This window comes from Lissotriton vulgaris, chromosome 4_1 (assembly GCF_964263255.1).
Source record: "Lissotriton vulgaris chromosome 4_1, aLisVul1.2, whole genome shotgun sequence".
NCBI classification, from domain to species: Eukaryota; Metazoa; Chordata; class Amphibia; order Caudata; family Salamandridae; genus Lissotriton; species Lissotriton vulgaris.
The window spans coordinates 1031082369-1031099196 of NC_141691.1; the positions used below are offsets into that span (position 1 = coordinate 1031082369).

General features: G+C 49.3%; 1 protein-coding gene across 1 annotated transcript in view; it reads left to right on the top strand.

Moving 5' to 3' along the window:
- Window positions 1-16828, top strand: part of SEMA5A (semaphorin 5A) — a 1998383-nt gene that overhangs the window by 780268 nt on the left and 1201287 nt on the right. Inside the window, exon 5 of the mRNA XM_086965275.1 lies at window positions 15143-15188. Within this exon, the coding sequence (XP_086821401.1) occupies window positions 15143-15188 (46 nt within the window). The remainder of the gene's footprint in view (window positions 1-15142; window positions 15189-16828) is intronic.

The following is a 16828-nucleotide window of genomic DNA, read 5'->3' on the forward strand; positions in this document are numbered from 1 at the left end:
AGGATAGATACAGAAGAGGGAAAAGTCGTAAAACAAAAGGCATACAGAATCCCGGCTTCCCGGCGACAGGACATTAAAAGAGAAGTACGTGAAATGCTCCGATTAGGAGTGATCCGGCCCTCCCGTAGCAATTGGTCCTCACCCATTGTGATGGTGCCTAAGCCTGACGGATCCACGAGATTTTGAATGGATTTCAGAGCTCTAAACGCCATTTCATCTTTCGATGGATACCCTATACCTAGGGTAGATGAGCTAAGTGAAAGGATAGGGGAAGCGAGGTTTATAACCACTTTAGACCTAACAAAAGGCTATTGGCAAGTCCCCCATGAGAGAACAAGATAAACGGAAAACAGCGTTTATCACGGACGAGGGTCTCTTTGAGTTTAATGTTCTGCCCTTTGGCCTCCATGGGGCCCCAGCGACCTTCCAACGTTTGATGAACGAAGTCCTGGAACCCCATAAAGACTTCTGTTCGGTATACCTTGATGATATCGTTGTGTTCAGCAAGACATGGGAATAACATTTGGAACACATAAGCAAAATTCTCAAGTCCCTGCAGGCCGCTGGCTTACATGTCAATGCTAAAAAGTCCAGAGCAGCCTTCCCTAAAGTTAAATACTTGGGATTTATGTTGGGGAAGGGTGTTATTTCCCCTCAGGAAGAGAAGGTAAAAGCCATCCAGAACACTCCTTTCCCCTCGACTAAACGTGAGCTAAGAGCCTTCTTAGGCCTTATAGGCTACTATAGACGATTCATTGACAATTTCGCTGAAGTAGCTGGCCCCTTGACAGACCTTCTAAAGAACAACTGTACACCTAGGATCCCCTCCTCCCCAGGCAAGACAAGCCTTTCAGCTTCTCAAACAATCAATAACCACAAGCCCCGTTTTGATTCCGCCCAACTTTGAAAAACCCTTCACGCTTGCGACAGATGCCTCCACTACAGGCATTGGAGCTGTATTGTCACAAGAAGGAGAAGACGGGATGGAACATCCTATCTTGTTTATCAGTCGTAAACTTCATCCCCGAGAGCGCAACTATTCCACTGTAGAAAGGGAAGGATTGGCCATCAGATGGGCTGTTGAGAAGTTGAAGTATTACCTGGAAGGACGGACCTTTGTGTTATACACAGACCACACACCACTTCAATGGATGCAAAAGAACAAATCGCAGAACCCCAATGTTTTTAGATGGTTTTTGTATTTGCAACCCTTTTCCTTCGTGGTCAAACATCGGAAAATGTTGAGCAATGGCAACGCGGACTTTCTGTCCCGGTCTCCCTTCCTCCCCGATCGGGAGAAGCCAGGGTGGGGTAGGAATGTAACGAGGAGGAGGGTCGGAGGGAGGAGAAGTGGACCCCAAAGGAAGATTGGTGGGTCGTTGACAATCCTTCCACTCCTTCCCCTCAGGGTGACTGCTCGTCATGGCCACTCACGGAAGACGACGCAAACAAGTGTAGGTCAAGAAGAAATGATAGCGGTAATGGTGGTGATGTTACTGGATTTTCACTTACCCATGAGTCAGAGTGGGTGAAAGAGATGGGGTACAGCCTGGCCTTGTTGGACCGTGGATGGTCGCAGACAGGCCCACTCTTCCTCGGTCTCCACAGCATCCTCTGAACAGTACCTCTTTCTCCAGTGTGACTGGAAGCTGAGGCGCTCTAAATTGCACTCTGACATTTGGGCCCCACCTCTTCTGGTGGTGAACAGCTGAGTGGTGTTGTGGGCTCCATAGTACAAACTCGTCATCCTGGCAAAAGTATTTATTTTTTCCGTGGCGGGAACCTGAGGAACAATAAATAGTGCTATGAGAGAAGGGCCCTGTCTGCTCTGGCAGCAAACAGTAGAGTGGTATTGAGGGCTTTGCACTACAAGCTCCTAGATTATGTGCTGAACAAAATAAGGTAGGAGGAAGTCATCTTCTGTTGAAGCAATTTACTCTTTGTAGCTGCTCTTTAATGTTGGCTGCACCCATGTATGTATTTTTAGTACTTATAAACACAAGACTAGCTAGGAAGAAAAGATGTGCTGTATAACACTGCCTTAAGAATGTCTATTCTTCTTGGACCAAGACAGTAGAGGGCGAGCAGCACTGGTTTATGTTTGTTGAATTTACATTTGCAAAGCTTGTTACTACTAGTGGGGTAGCTCTGAATCACTGTTGATGGTTTCTCCCTGCACTGCTGATGTGTAGCACTAGTCCCTAGTTCTAGTATTCCTAACAGGCTTTCGTATGAGACTGCTTGGTTCTAGTGACTGTATGATTGTAATGCATGAATGAGGCTGTTCTGGTACTGTGACACAGGCAGGTACTCTTTCCTCCGATGTACTCTTTATTTTCCTTGCTTTCTCTGATGTGTTTTATCTAGGAACCCGATCAATATTGTGACCTTATGCCCCTATACGGCTATAATCAATAAATATCCCTATAATGGCATAATAATCAGAGCCATATTTCAGTAACTCGCCTCTGCAGCCCATGACACAGCAGAAGCCACTTCCTTAGATTCCTAAAGAGCACACCAAGTTCTTTCGACATACCAAACCCCAAGCAACCTGGGAAAGCCCTGCTTGCTTTGTTTTGATTAGTAATAGAACTCCTGCGAGCACTGTAAGAACGACCAGTTCTTAGTGACATCTTTATTGATGTCTTATGTCCAAAAACTTCAAACTCAGCACCTTTCAGGTATAAATATACCAACGTTGCCTTAAGCAAACACACGGTGGTGGTGAATACTGGAGCAGAACAGCTGTCCCCTTGCAGAGAGCCCAGCAGATGCGAGAAGCCCACGGACGCTGCCCCTCCTCTTTGACGCGCTGAGAAAGACGCTGTCTTTTCTCCTGCCGAGAAAATCCAGCTCCAGCGTTTCCAGCCTACCCTTGCGGGTGACTGGGATATCGGGTCCTGAGAGGGAGATACCAGACCTCCTACATTCTATTCCAGAGGTACGGTGCTGACTAAACCCTTAGAGAGAATTCTTGAATCAAACTCTTGGCAAAACCAACTTAACTTAAACTGCTACTTACTTACACCCTCCCACGTATTAGACTTAGGTCAGGTACACCGGGGTAGGCGTAGTTAGAAGCACCAGTTGAGGTCGTTAGCCAATGTATATATGAATGTATATATTTTATTCATTTTAACTATCTTATGGCTAAGAAACCATATCAATGCTTTTACAGTATTATTTCGTAATACTCCTTTTACTGTACGCACTTTTCATTATAACAAGTCTTGCAATTGTGGCAATTCATTTCTCTTGCATGAGAAGGAAGACTGCTCAATAAATAATACCTTTTATTGAAAACGCCCGTCTCTCTATTCTCTGCACCCTGGTGAAATTAAATATGCACAACTGACTGAGTGAAATAGCTGTCTATTGTTTCACACAACTCTAGAGATTGACTCTTATTCTGGGGAGCAAAGTTGTCATGTTTATGCGGTTGTCGGAAGCTGAATCCCTTCTTGTCTGAGCCAGGGAAGCTGATCACTTCCTATTCAGTCAAGAAAGTTTCCAGTGACCTCTGAGCTAGCTGGCGCAAACCTAAATTTAGTCTAACATAGTCAGTAGAGACCTAGAAGACCTCAGTCCTACGTCTACACTGCTGTTTATGTTATTCCAATGCGCAGGGCCTATAGGGAAAATAGGAACTACACTACATCTCCAGTGGAAGAACTGGCCTTCTAGATGCACAGCCTAAATGTTCCACAACAGGAGGGTTACTCCTCCTATTCCATCTCTTAATAAGCACGAAAACTAATACTCACCTGACAAATCCTTGATTTGGAGACTAACTCCTCAATTTCATAGCTGAAATGTTGACATGTGTAAAATAAGTGAATTCCATTTTTAGGTCGAGCCTGGGCATCTCATGGGCTGCTGTGCGAAGGCATGCTGTATTCGAGTATGGACTTGAACGTCCACCCACTCTCTCGACCCATATTTTTCATTGGCTTGTGTCACTGTCCTTTGCCAATGCGGGTTTCTGATTCATTAATAGGCACGTTAATCCCTCCTTAATACCAAATTGTCTTCATTTGTAACTTTCCATGAGGACTGATCCTTTTACTTCGTTGTTACACGTCTTATTTAGTCTGTAAGCACTATTTTTTTTAGGTTTAAAGCATTTTATTAAGACAAAAACATAGGGAGAGGGAGCAGGAGGTTAGGGTTACATACATTCAAGCGAAGAAGATGAGCATGATACTATGAGTGCGACGGTGGACTAGTCCGCTGTGGAAAAGGAAGCAACAGCAAATGAGAAAAGCTAAATATAAGCAACACCTCCAATCTGAGCATAGTCAACACCATCAGTCTGAGCAGAGAGAAATAAGCAATAACACAAAGAAACCCAACCCACCATCCCCTAGAGCCCCCCCCAAACACCCCAACTCACCCCAACTCCCCCCGTCCAATGTACCGCTAATAACACTACCTGCCCTCCCACCACGCCCCCCCACCATGAGCCCAGCCCCGTTGCCCCTCCTAGTCAGCTGAAATCACCGGTGGCGTCAACCTTAGAAGCCTGAGGTACCTCGGACAGGTGAGTTCCCTAAATTCCGTAGTTAAAAGCGCATGAAAGGGTTGCCACAGCTCATCAAATTGGTCCACCTCCCCCACTACCGTGAGTGACAATTTTTCCATACCCAGCACATGCCAGAGCCTGTGCAACCAGCCAGTGATGGAGGGGACTGTGGTGGTGCGCCAGTGGATTAGGATGTTCTGAACCGCAGAGCCCAGCGCTATCGCGATTTGCCTGCCCCTGCGGGACTTCAGCGGGTACATCAGGCCATTAGGAAGGCCCAGCAATACATACGCCGGAAAGCGCAGTAATTCGATTTCAAAATGCACATCAATCTCATCAAGAACTTCCTTCCAATAAGCGGCCAACAAGGGACAATCCCAAAGAATATGTGAAAGGGTCCCCACCTGACCACAACCTCTCCAGCACTCCCTCTCGATATGCCTGTTCATCTCGTGCAGTCTCTCCGGGGTGTAGTACCAGTACGTGGACACCTTGGTGAATGTTTCAGTGAGGCCAGTGTGATATGCCGAGTGTCTCGCACGGTGTGCAATCTGGTCCCACTCCTTATGGCTAAGTGTCCTACCCAATTCCCCGTGCCATCGTTCCCTGCCCGCATTATAGTAGTGAAACGGAGGGGGCTGTAAGAACTTGTAGAGATCGGTGATCAGTTTAGCATCGGAGGCGCGGGTCGCCAGCCACCGCTCATACGGTGTTATCTGACGATCAGCGGTGTCCCGCACCTGGGGTTGAAGTGCCCAGTGCTGAAAGGGGACCACTCCCTCCGACCCATAAATCTGAAAGAGCGCTCGGCAGCCCGCCGTCCTCCAGTGGGAGAAAGCGCCCGGCTCCATCCCAGGGGAGAAATCAGGATTACCCGCTATTGGCGTAAAAGGCGAGGGGAACGTGGTGAGTTCCCGAACCTCACAAACTGTGTCCCACACCCTCAGGGGAACCCTCGTGACAAAGGAAGCATAAAGGTTGGGGGGGCGGTGAACCCGGCGCAAGAATGGAACTTCCTGGAGGGTACGCCCTGCCACCGCCTGGTCCTGAAAGAGCCAGTGCTTATCGGATTCCCACCTGCTCCACTCCACAAGGTAGCGCAACTGCGCCGCCTGAAAATATTTCCGGAGGTCCGGAATACCGAGGCCCCCCGCCTCCGGGGCGAGCGTGGAAAGAACCCTCTTCATCCGCGGCTTGCGGCCTTGCCAGACAAAGCGTGCGATGTCAGCTTGCGTCTGCCTGATCCAACCCACTGGAGGCTGGAGCGGCAAGACTCGGAAAAGGTATAGAATCTGGGGCAGAACCGTCATCTTGACCGCAGCAATCCTGCCAAGCCAGGACAACAGGCTTTTGCTCCAGCGGCCAAGCTCCTCCTTGATCTTCTTACTAAGAGAGGCGTAATTAGCCGTTACCATCTCTGGCAACGTCGGCGCCAGCAGAATCCCCAGGTATGGCACCAGGGATGATGACCACTGCATGGGAAAGAGCCGCTGAAGGTCCCGTCTAGTATCCGCGGCCAGAGACACATCTAGAGCCACCGACTTGCCCATGTTCTTTTTAAAAGTTGCCACTCGTGAAAAAGCATCCAACTCGTGAATACAGGCGGGAAGGGACCTCCTGGGATCGTCCAGGGTCAGCAGGACATCATCCGCATAAAGACTGACCGTGTGAACATACTGCCCCATCTTGATCCCGATCGCGTTCGGGTTTTGGCGGATCCTCTGGGCAAACGGCTCCATGTAAAGAGCAAAGAGGAGTGGGGAAAGTGGGCACCCCTGCCTAGTGCCCCGCTCGATTGCAAAACTACGGGAGCTGCACCCATTGACCCTCACCGTCGCTGAAGGGTACCTGTAACAATTGAAAACCATCGAGCAGAATTTATCACCGATGCCCAGTTTCCTGAGCACCTGCTCGAGGTAAGGCCAGTGAACCCTGTCGAAGGCTTTCTCGGCATCCACCGCCAGCAGCATCCACTCGCCTGGGATCCGCGAAGCCTTCTCCAGAATGTGCGCTACTCGTTTAGTATTGTCGACAGTTTGTCTGCCAGGCACAAAGCCAGCCTGGTCGGCCTCAACTAGACCCGGGAGGTGCAGGGCCAGCCTGGACGCTAGAATCCCCGTGTACAACTTGAGGTCAACATTCAGGAGCGAGATGGGCCTATATGAGCCGCATAAGGCCCGGTCCTTCCCAGGCTTCGGGATCACTGAGACCGTCGCTCTCAGGAGATCCGGTGGGATGGCTCCTGATTCGGAGAAGGAGTTAAACAGCCGGGCGAGGATAGGTGCCACAACCGGGCAGAAGGTTTTGTAAAACAGGGACGTGTAACCGTCCGGGCCCGGGGCTTTCCCGTGCTTAAGTCTGGCTATCGCGGAAATCACCTCTTCAACGTGGATGTCGCGCTCAAGGTATTCCGCCTGAGCGGGGTCCAGCGCCGGAAGGGTCACGGACTCCAGATATTCCACGGCATCCCGCGGCGAGGGGGGCTCCCCGGCGTACAGCGCCTCATAGAAACTACAAAAAGTTTCCGCCACCGCCGCATCACCAGAAACCGCCACCCCGTCGGCACCCAAGAGTTCCTTCACCACATTACGCTGGTTCGCGACACGAAGCCTATGTGCCAAGAGTTTGCCACACCTATCTCCCCCTGTGTAGAATGCATGTTTCAGACGCAACGCTGCGTATTCCGCCCTGTCCATGTCCAGCGCCGATAGGAGCTTCCTGGCAGCCTTCAACTGCCTCCAAACCCTTGGAGCTCCCGTACGGCGATGGACCTGTTCCAGCTCCCGGACCTGGGAAGTCAGCTCCTCCCTCTTACGCTGCCGCTCCCTATTTTCTGCCGAGGAGATGGAGATAAACTCCCCCCTGAGAACCGCCTTCAGCGCCGCCCACTGTGTCGCCAATGAAGTGTCTGAGTTACTGTTGTGTGCCTGGTATTCCCGGATCGCCTCCTCAATATGCTTTACAACTGTTTTTTTGTGCAGAAGGGTGTCCCTAAGGCGCCACACCCCCCGAGAGGGGGAGGTCGCCGGCCACGCAAACGTGCCCACAACCGGCGCATGATCAGACAGTGTCAGGACCCCAATGTCCGCTGCCGTAGCAGCGGCACGCATCGGTCCACTAACCAAAAAGTAGTCCAACCGTGCGTAGGTCCGGTGCGCATGCGAGTAATAGGAATAATCCCTATCTGTAGGGTGGAGGGTGCGCCAAAGGTCATGCAAATCCATGTCAGTGATTCGGGCCTTCCCGGCCTGGGAAAGTTGCCCAGTTTGCGGGAATCGCTGCGCTGATCTATCTAATGCAGAATCAAAGACTATATTTAAGTCACCCCCTAGTATGACATGATGATCAGGGGAGGCAGTTACGTCCACCAGCACCGAATCTAAAAAGCGTTCTTGATGGTCATTTGGGCTATATAAGGAGCCAATAGTAAACAACGTGTCCCCTAGGCGGAGGCGGTATGCCAAAAGCCTCCCCTTCTGTTCAGCAAATTTGTACAACACCTCCCCCCTGAAGGAGCTCGACAGCAGAATAGCCACCCCCGCAGTCTTGGACGCAGCAGAGGAGAAAAACTGGGTGGGAAACTTGGCAGAGCGCATTCTGTGACAATCACGGGACAACAAGTGGGTTTCTTGCAGGAGGCATATATCAGCCTGTGTCCCCTCCAGCAGAGACAAAATCGCCCTGCGCTTTACAGGGTTATTCAGACCCTTAACATTAAGGGTCACCACCTTCAGGGACGACATACCTCCCAGGGCCTGGAGACGCTATGCCGCGGGCAGGCAGCTGGCGGGGGAGGGGCGCAGGGCAGCAGCGCAGGACAGGCAAAATAGGACCAAGCGTTAACATATGAAATACCGGACGGTTCCTTCCCAACCCCTGAACAACTCCCAACCCCACCCCAAACGAACCAATGGCAACTAGAAGTGGGTACCAGCATCCCCGGGGGCTTACTTTCCATGCTGAACGGATCGCTCACACAGGGTAAAGTCCCAAACAACTTTAAAAAAGCCCTCCTCATCCCCCTTATAAAAAAGGCAGGAGCCAACCGCTAGATCCGCTTAATTACAGACCCATATCTCTGCTGCCATACTGTGCCAAACTTCTGGAGGCTCACGTTTGTGACAGCATTTCCACATTTCTGGAAAAATCAGAGTATCTTGCACCTAATCAGGCTGGCTTCCGTCCTTGCCATTCTACTGAAGCGGTCATTCTTTCAGTGCTGAATACTTTGAGGCGGAACGCAGACGAAGGGATCCACCAAGCTCTGGTGCTACTGGACCTCTCTGCTGCGTTCGACACGGTCGACTACACCATCTTAGTCGACCGTGTCGAGCAGGCAGGCCTTAGGGGCCCTGCGCTGAGCTGGATCCGCTCATTCATCACTGGCCGAACTCAATCGGTCAGACTGGGCTCCTTCACGGCTCCTACTATATCCACCATCTGCGGAGTACCTCAAGGCTCCTCGTTGTCCCCTCTGCTTTTTAATTTGTACCTACGCCCCCTTTTATACTCCCTCAGGAAAGCAAAGGTAACCATCTTCAACTATGCTGATGATTTGCAGCTCATCTTTCCTTTGAACACCAAGGACTCTGTGGTAGAATTTCAAAACACCATGTCCCACATTCTGAGTTGGATGAGCTGCAATCATTTGAAACTTAACCCAGGCAAGACCGAACTGGTCTTGCCTGGACAGAGTATACTTAGTTGGAATCCCAGCTTCTGGCCCTCCAGCATGGGCGCCCCCCCATCTAAGTCATCCTCGGTCAAGAGCCTAGGTATCTTTATCAGCGAGGATCTCTCCCTAAAAAAACAGGTTGGAGCAGTTGTGTCTTCCAGCTTTTTCCAGTTGAAGAAAATTTAAAAAATTGCCTGTTTCTTCTCCTCAGCTGCCCTCACACAGATCGTCATCTCCCTGGTCCTGTCCAGATTGGACTTTTCCAATAGTCTCTACTTTGGGCTCCAAACTGGAGAGCTTAAACGCCTCCAGCTGGTTCAGAACCAAGCAGCCAGACTTCTTTTGAACATCCCTAGGAGGCAATCAGTCAGACTTGGCCTGAAACAGCTACATTGGTTGCCGGTTGAGCAACGCGTGGCCTTCAAAGCCGGGTGCATCCTATTTAAGTCTTTACATGATATTGGCCCCCTATTCATTAGAGACTTATTTAAAAGATACAGCCCTTCCCGCAACCTCCGGTCCACCCATAAATCCCTCCTGACTGTTCCTCCGTACAAGAGGAAGCGTCTCGGAGGCAGCTGCTTTGACCACCTTGCAGCTGCCTTCTGGAACTCTCTTCCCCTTCACCTAAAACTGAGCGACAATATCCTCAGCTTTAGACACTCCCTGAAGACCTGGCTCTTTTCTCAGGCACATCACTGAGCTGCTTCATCTCTACTAATTGACTGTTGCGCCTTGTTCCTTTCTATAGCGCCATGAAGCCTCTGGGCGTACGAGCGCTCAATAAATGCTGATTAACATTAACATTAACATTAACTAGCCAAATTCCCTCTCAAACACAAACAACCCATTGTCCCAGTCAAGTCCCAAAACGGACAAGTCTGCAGAAAGTACCAAAAGTGGACGTCCGGCCACTCGCTCTCCCCGCTCCCCCCCGGCCCTCCCTCCGACCCCCAAACCTGGCACCGAAGAAGCTATGTCCATCTCCCCCCGGAGTGAGTCTACGCCGTCAAGGCCACACCGTTCGTGGCAGCCGAGTCCCTGGCCGCTTCTCTCAGAGCACTGGCCATGTCCGCTCTGATGGTGGGCGAGTCAGGTCGCCCAACGCTCGCCGCTGATCTCCTCCTCGCTGACCGCCGTCGCCCTCCTCTATCCGAGCGCCTCCAGGACGGTGTTGCTCCATCCTCCTCTGTAGCCGTGAGACCCAAGACGCTGCAGACATCCTGCAAGGAGCGCAGCTGGTGCAGTACCCCGTTCCAGCGGAATATCAGACGAAAGGGATGCCCCCAGGAGTACGGTGTCTCGTGCTCTCGCAGGAAATCGGTTGCAATCTTGAAGGACCTGCGCTTCTGTAGCGTGATGGCAGACAGGTCCTGATATAGCGCCACAGGTCGCTCTCGGAACGTCAATGGTTGTTTTCTGCGGGCCTCGGACATGATGCGCTCCTTCACCGGAAAGTCAGGGAGGTAGGCCAAGATGTCCGGCGGAGGTGCCGCCGACTGTCGCTGTCGGCCGACTCCGTAGGCCCTGTCGATGCGGATCGGGAAGTCCGCGGCCTCTCCCAGAATCTCCCGGAACAAGTCCTGCAAGTAGCCCACCAGGTCTGTTCCCTCATCCGTAGACGGTACACCCCGTACCCGTATATTATTCCTCCTCGACCTGTTCTCCAGGTCCTCGTTATGGGCTTGGAGTTCAACATGTTGCTCCCTGAGACGGAGAACGTCCTGTTGCAGATGGACAATCTCGTCGTCCCGACGTTGGGCCGCTGCCTCCACCGTCTCCATCCGTTCGCCGAGGCCCTCCACCTCCCTGCGGACCTCGCGTACTTCACTGGCCACCTCCTGCTTCAGCGTCTGGAAGTCAGCCTTAAGCGTGCTAAACAGTTCCTCCATGAAGGACCTCGTGATGGGGGGCTCACCCCCGGTCGGGTCCGAAGCAGCCCGGGAAGAGCCCGGAGATGGTTGCGCCCTGTCTCGCTGTTGCTGGGCCCTGCTAAGCATGTCCGGCAGGGTGCGATCCCCCTTCCTCGATCCTCCTTTTCCGGACATTCATCCCCCGTATGCTGTCGCACTCAACTGAGGCAGGAACACTGGCTTCGGCCACCTGCAGCAGGCTCGGCCTGCGATGAGTCCCCAACGTTCGGTAGAGCCCCTCCAGAGGGGACGCCCGGCCAGACAGGGACACCAGGGGACCTGCGCCACAGATGACAAAATGGCGGGCCAGTCTAGTCGCAGAGGGCCATTCGGTGCCCAGCCAAAATTTCAACAGAGACCCCCGCCGGGGGAAGCCCGGCTGGCGCGTCCCGCAGGAAGGGAGAGCCGTGCAGGGGCAGAGGTGTAGGAGACGACCTCAGGCGACACTGAAGGAGGGCTGCGTCACCGTCGCCGTGAAGACAAGATGGCGGTTGGGCGGGGCCGGGCAGATCGTCAAGGCCCGGCGATGCCACCAGGGCCACTCTAAGAGCCAGGTATACAGAGGAAAGTTCTATCCAGGGCCGTCCAGCCAGAGAAGAGAAACAGTAGACCTGGCTCCAATCCTAAGCACTGTCGCCAACTGGCCACGGGGCCGGGGCCCGCACAACGTGAGAGGCCTCCACCGCAAGTCCAAGCACCACCACGATCACACGGCAGGGTCCTCGCTCAGCGATGTCACACAGCAATTGTCCCTCTGACGATCCCCGTCGAGTACCGGGGCGAGCTCCACTCCAGATCGCTAGACATCAGCACCACGCCCCAGCCGAGGCACCCGGACAGCGCCCCGCTCTGCTCCGCCTCCAAGGCGCTCCACCGTCCGGCTATCGTCTCTTAGCGTGCTTCCGCCGGAGCGATCGGGGCCAAAGTAGCATCAATGTGTGCCCCAGGGTCTCCGCCGCCCGTCTCTCAGCCGCTGAGCTTCAGCGGGGGGAGAGAAGCTAACAAAAAAGGGCTCGGGCCTAGTCGGGCCGGAGGAGCTGCGGGAAGAAGCGTCCGCTCACCCCGCCATCTTGGCCACGCCCCCAGCACTATTTTTTTTAATGAATTTCTCCTACTGCAGGCACGACTTGCTTTCCTGGAACATTTAGTGCGCCATGCATGCTTTCGCTTTCCAAGCAGCCCGGGACAATGGCGGCTGCTTCTTTGAAGTGAAATAGGTCTCGGATTCACCAGAGTTTGAGCTATTGACATTGTAAATGACAATGCCTTCTATTTATGTGTTAATTATCAAAACAGATAAATAAAAGGCATTGTCATTTACAAGGCCAATAGCTTAAACTCTCGCAAATGCAAGACCTATTGCATTGCAAATGCTTGATTCTACTTGATTTTGAGTTAGGAACGGCATATGGATTCTGCTTCACCAAAATACATACATATATTTATTCTGCCACAAAGTACCAATTATGTTCTGCTATTGGTGTGAGAGCCAAGCAAAGCTGAAGAGTTTTTTTTATGGCAGATGTCTGTGTCTGGCCCAGCCCCTCCCCCCCCTCCGCCCAGACACACATGGGTCTGGCAAGTCATAACAGGACTGAGACCACAGCCCCAGGCCTTCCCCCTTTTCCACCCTTAACGCAGTTTTGAAAAATCTGCCTCCTAGTAAGAGATGGCAGCTGAGAGGGATGCTGTACACGGCCGTGGCTCCAGCCTGAATGTGTTCTTTTCTGCTTGATCTCATTCCCCTGAAAAGCAGTGCAAATAAATCATGGCTGCCGGGAGCTGCTGTTTGCAGATATGGTTTTTAGGGATAAATCTGTAACCTGAGCGCACTATGTAGCATCTCCGTGACTCCGTTGTTATTGCTAAATTTCATTTTCTTAAATTGTGTGCTGGGTCACTCCTAAAAATGTTTTCTAAATTAGGGAAGGCTGGAGATATTGACTTAAACATCGAATGATCTACATTATTTGCACGTTGAATGGTTTTATTATTCAGCAGAAATGTCCTTTATGCTCCAAATGCTTTTTTGTTTTTCATTTGCCCCTATGCATTTAGATAGCATTTTTCTTTTGAAATGTGTCTTTCACTGTGCCCAGTTGATTTAACATCCTATAAGCGTCCAGCAAGTGCCCTTTATTGAACCAGGTGCTGCCCTCATTGACAGCATGACAAACAAGTAGACACAAACCATTGTTCTTTCGTGTTAAACTGTTGAGAGAAAGGAACATTGCTCAGTGACTGAAATGCGGATGGTGCAGAAAGAAACCTTTACTCCTACCACAGCCTTGCCACTTGCTCCAAGGGAATGGCTTCCCTGGGCCTCCTTTTCTTTGACTGGAACATTAATGGTGCACCTTGAAGCAATTCATTTCAGACTGTGGACTGTCAAAAGCCTAGGCCATACGTTTAAAAAGACTATGAAATTATGCATATATGATATCAAAACCAATCGTGTCTAGTGCATATTACAAATGTAATTGTTTCTTGGCTCATCCATGGCAAGGTCGTTAGAGCTTTTAGGTGCAAATACATCTTTCCCAGTTCAGAAGCTGTTATTTTTATAGTGTTCGATGTAGAAATAAAATCTTAAATGACTAAACTGAAACTGAAAAAAATATTGAATTTTAAAGAGGCTTCTCATAATTTAAGTAACATCTGTTACTTGGTTCACATGCCAATTCTTTGAAGGCTTGGCTCCTATGTTTGCTCTACAATCCAAGCCAGACTTCTGACTTGGCTCTGGCGCGGCTTTCCCCATGAGTTTATTGGCTTACCCATCTCCCTTTACTCCTGGTAAGGTTTTCTCCTTCTAGGGCTGTTTGCATTCAGTCCTGTGGCATTGCTCACAGTGCTGCGTATTCTGTCATGGTGGTAGGCAGGGATCAGTGGAATCGCTTATGTGAAGGTCCACATACTCTGCTGCTTTATTTATTTATTTATTTGGCGTTTTATATAGCGCTGGCAAGACCCGGAGGTATCAGACCACAGGCAGTCGTGTAACGCCCATTGGGCTGAAGGGCTTCATCCCCATACCCCCTCCCCCCCAACCTGTCTTGTGTGTCAGCCCGGCCTGAGACAGCTTTCCGGGCACACACACAGCCACACCTGAGTACTTAGCAGGTCTTTAAAAGACCATTTACTTGGTAATAAGTTTTGTTGTTCTTTCAACCCTTCTTAGAGCCTGTGTATCTCTATCACTGGAAGAATTAGCCCTCCCCCCCCGAAATTTTTGGTAGCCCCCGCCTAAATATGGCTCTAGTTGCGCCTCTGAGTGCAGGTCACAGGGTTTGTATGAACTGTGGGCCTCTCATCTCTGCAGATTCTCATCATTTTAGGGAGTTAATAAAGTACCTCAGAATAGACAGGCCTTGCCGTCCTGAAAATATTTCAGTTTATGTGCAGCACCCACTAAAAAATATACCAATTATTTCTCAGTGAATTTCAAATATCTTGTATCATTGAATACCAAGAAAAAAACTTTAAAAAGAAAGTTATTTTCACTCTTTCCCAATTTCTAGTGTTAAAAAAAACTGTCCCCTTAGCTTTATCTTCCCAACAAAGCAGATGCAGGAGATGAAATGTAATCCTCTGTGACGTGCTGCATCCTTTACCTCAGGGATTTATGAGGGAAAGATAATCTAAGACATTCCCTTGTCTATAGGGTTTGTGCTTTGAGGGAGTTTACCACCACACGTGTATGCTATGGAGTATTCAGACTGTGCTGAAACATCTAAAGTCTTAGATGTCTCCGTCATTGCTACCTATTTCATGCACAGTTGGGTTGCCTTTACTGAAACCTCCCTGATGCTCGAGAACTGTTCATGTTACCGCTGAAAAACAGGGTTTGTTTAGCTCTAACGAATAAAGGAAAAAAATGTCCCATTCCCGTCATCTGGCAGCGTTGTCACAGAATATTCCAGACTAGCAGAACACATGCCTCTCATCTCTCCTTGATTTGTTTGCCTGCTCTGCACCGCGTGCCTCGGCGTTATGATTAATGCTTGTATTTTATGTCTTGTTTTGCAGAAACTACCTCTTCAGGTTGCAGCTCGAGGACCTGTCGCTGATCCAGGTGCGTGCCGCGCGCTTCGCCATCTTTCCTCCTGTCTCCTCGTCTGTCTCGCTCTCGCGCTTCTGATGTTTGATGTGGCGCAGGCAGATGTTTTGCGGCTTTTAATCAAGACGTTATGAGTCTTGCGCAGGCAGGCAGACGGCGCTCAGGCTTCCAGCCTGTTTGCTTCTGCTCATTATCCGTCACATCTGTAATTTGCTTCCGAATGCACTTTCGTCTCAGTCCACGCAGATTTACTGTATCATTGCCCCTGTGTGGCATGATAATGAAAGGTAAGGCCCGCAGTCCTTAACTGGAAGAACCTGAGTCTACCTGACAGGGCAAAATACTTCCACCATCTAAAGAAACAAATGGGCGGATTTCAAATGCCTCGAAGAACTGTGATCCCTGCGTAAGCACCTGTCTGCACACAGATTTCAGTTAGGCGTGGTGCAGTATTTATATAATTAGTGGTTGTGATAAGGTTCTCATCCCATTAAACTTCAGCTGTTCAAACCTGCCCCAGCGTGATAATTGAAAAATGCTTTCTAAGCACCGGAAAATTTAGATTTAATGTGGTAAGCATCGCAATCCTCATGCTTTACCACATTTTCAGGGCAAAATTCTCGAAAGGGCAAACTTATCGCAACATCGTCTGACAACATCCGCATACACACACCAGGGCTTCATCATAAAGCGTTATTTATCTACAAGTTCCGGAGTGAAACCTCCCGGGTAACCTCATCGGGATTGACCACTCAATCCATTGGTTAGTTTTTATAGGGCGATTGTCAAGCAGCATAAAGAAGACATATTATAATAAAAAGGTGGTGCATCTCGTAAGTCATTGAACCATCCAGTGTATATTATTTTCAACAATGGTCCTTTTGGAGAAGCACATGAGTGAGTTCAAGAGAACAATATCTCTTGGCAGATGTTCCCAAAGTAACAAAAAAGTTACAAGTAATCCTAGTATGTGCATGGGAACTATCACTATGAAACATAGTTTCAGTTTACATTGTAAGTCTAAGAAGTCGTTACATGAGAACAAAATGCAAGCAAGTAAGGAAAATGCAGGCCTAAATTTAATTTGGTTCATGAAATATAAAATATAAAAGAATTGAAATATTCATTTCATTCTAGAGTCTTGAGATTCTTAAACTCATTTGCACTCATAAAGTAATTTATTTTCTTTGAAATTGGCATGTATAGCTATGGCGTATTACTACATTTTCAAAGTATCAATGTATAAAAATATTTCAAAACATAAACTATTAAAATGAGACTCTTAAAAAACACACATAATACCATCTAAATTACATAGTTTCAATAATTCTTCACACACATTGTTATTTAATGAAGATGATTTATGAACTTTTGTAATACGTGAGTGTCACTCTCACTTTTCTACTACATATTAAATATACCAACACAATTTAGTAAATCACGATACTATGCTATTTTAATTAATGGTTTTATTCAACCTACACTCTTCTGTATGCTTTTATGATGCAGTAACTACATTTTTTCATGATCTGTTTTTCATATTTCTCCAAGGTATTTTTAGCACAATTTATGTACATTTGTAATTTTTTTCTAAAAGGTTTCAAAATCCGTTTTATGTGTGAGCTAGAAGGATTAATCAGTTTATGTGCTTCATC